The sequence below is a fragment of the Propithecus coquereli genome, unplaced genomic scaffold, assembly GCF_000956105.1.
Source record: "Propithecus coquereli isolate 6110/MARCELLA unplaced genomic scaffold, Pcoq_1.0 Scaffold32, whole genome shotgun sequence".
Taxonomy (NCBI): domain Eukaryota; kingdom Metazoa; phylum Chordata; class Mammalia; order Primates; family Indriidae; genus Propithecus; species Propithecus coquereli.
The window spans coordinates 3,509,110-3,510,081 of NW_012148841.1; the positions used below are offsets into that span (position 1 = coordinate 3,509,110).

Here is a 972-nt window from a genome sequence, read left to right on the forward strand (position 1 = left end):
ACAGCAACCTCTAACTCCTGGACTCAAGCGATCCTCTTAGCTCAGCCTCCCAAGTATCTGGGACTACTGAAGTGCACCATCAGGCCCGGCTAATTTTTTCAATCTGCTGTAGAGATGAGATCTTGCTATGACGCCCACTTTCGTCTTAAACTCCTGGCCCCAAGTCATCCTCCTGCCTTGGCCTCTCAAAGTGCTGGGATTATAGGTGTGATCCACCATGCCTGGTCCTATCACACACTCTTAAAATATCTAGACTAGTTTGTGAGAATTTAATGATATCCTAAAAATCAGTTTCTGTCTTTTTAGTAAACGTCACCTATAATTAAACATATGATATGGCTAAAATGTCCTCTCATTCCTTATTCAGTAAAACATCCTATGTCATTACATATATATTTCTCAAAATATATTATGAAAGGTAAATTACTTACTACAACATTGTACTCCCATATCATCCTCCAAAAATCTATTACGGTGTTTGCTAAGGGTCCTTGGGTTGCCACATATGCTTTTGGCCCATAGACACCCTAAAATGGTTAAAAGCAACTTTTACATTTATTATGATTACCAAAAATATTTCATTACCTAAATCTTAAGGTTTCAAATTTTATTAGTAATACTGTTGTTTTCACCTAAATCATTTCTAAATCATGTTTCTTTCATAGTATATAAAAGTGTGGCAAAATGTATTCAATTCACTTCTGCTTTTAGTGACTATTACACTTTTGTATGTTTATTAGACATATAGCACAGAATTGGTAATGAAGGACCACCTTATACTAACTGAAATTATTATTTACCTAGCAATTGAAAACAAAAGCCCCAATACCTAGTTAACAAAGCTAGCTGTAGCAGAAATATAAGAATATAGTTTAATTCTAAAAACAATACTAAAACTAGTTAGGTTTTAAATAATAAACAGAAAATATACCCAAATAGGATAGCTGACTAAAATATTGAACTATCACGTAA

At 33.7% G+C, this 972-nt stretch overlaps 1 protein-coding gene across 1 annotated transcript in view; it reads right to left on the minus strand.

The window, feature by feature from the left end:
• Window positions 1–972, minus strand: part of PTPN12 (protein tyrosine phosphatase, non-receptor type 12) — a 133,997-nt gene that overhangs the window by 77,753 nt on the left and 55,272 nt on the right. Inside the window, exon 4 of the mRNA XM_012650291.1 lies at window positions 432–527. Within this exon, the coding sequence (XP_012505745.1) occupies window positions 432–527 (96 nt within the window). The remainder of the gene's footprint in view (window positions 1–431; window positions 528–972) is intronic.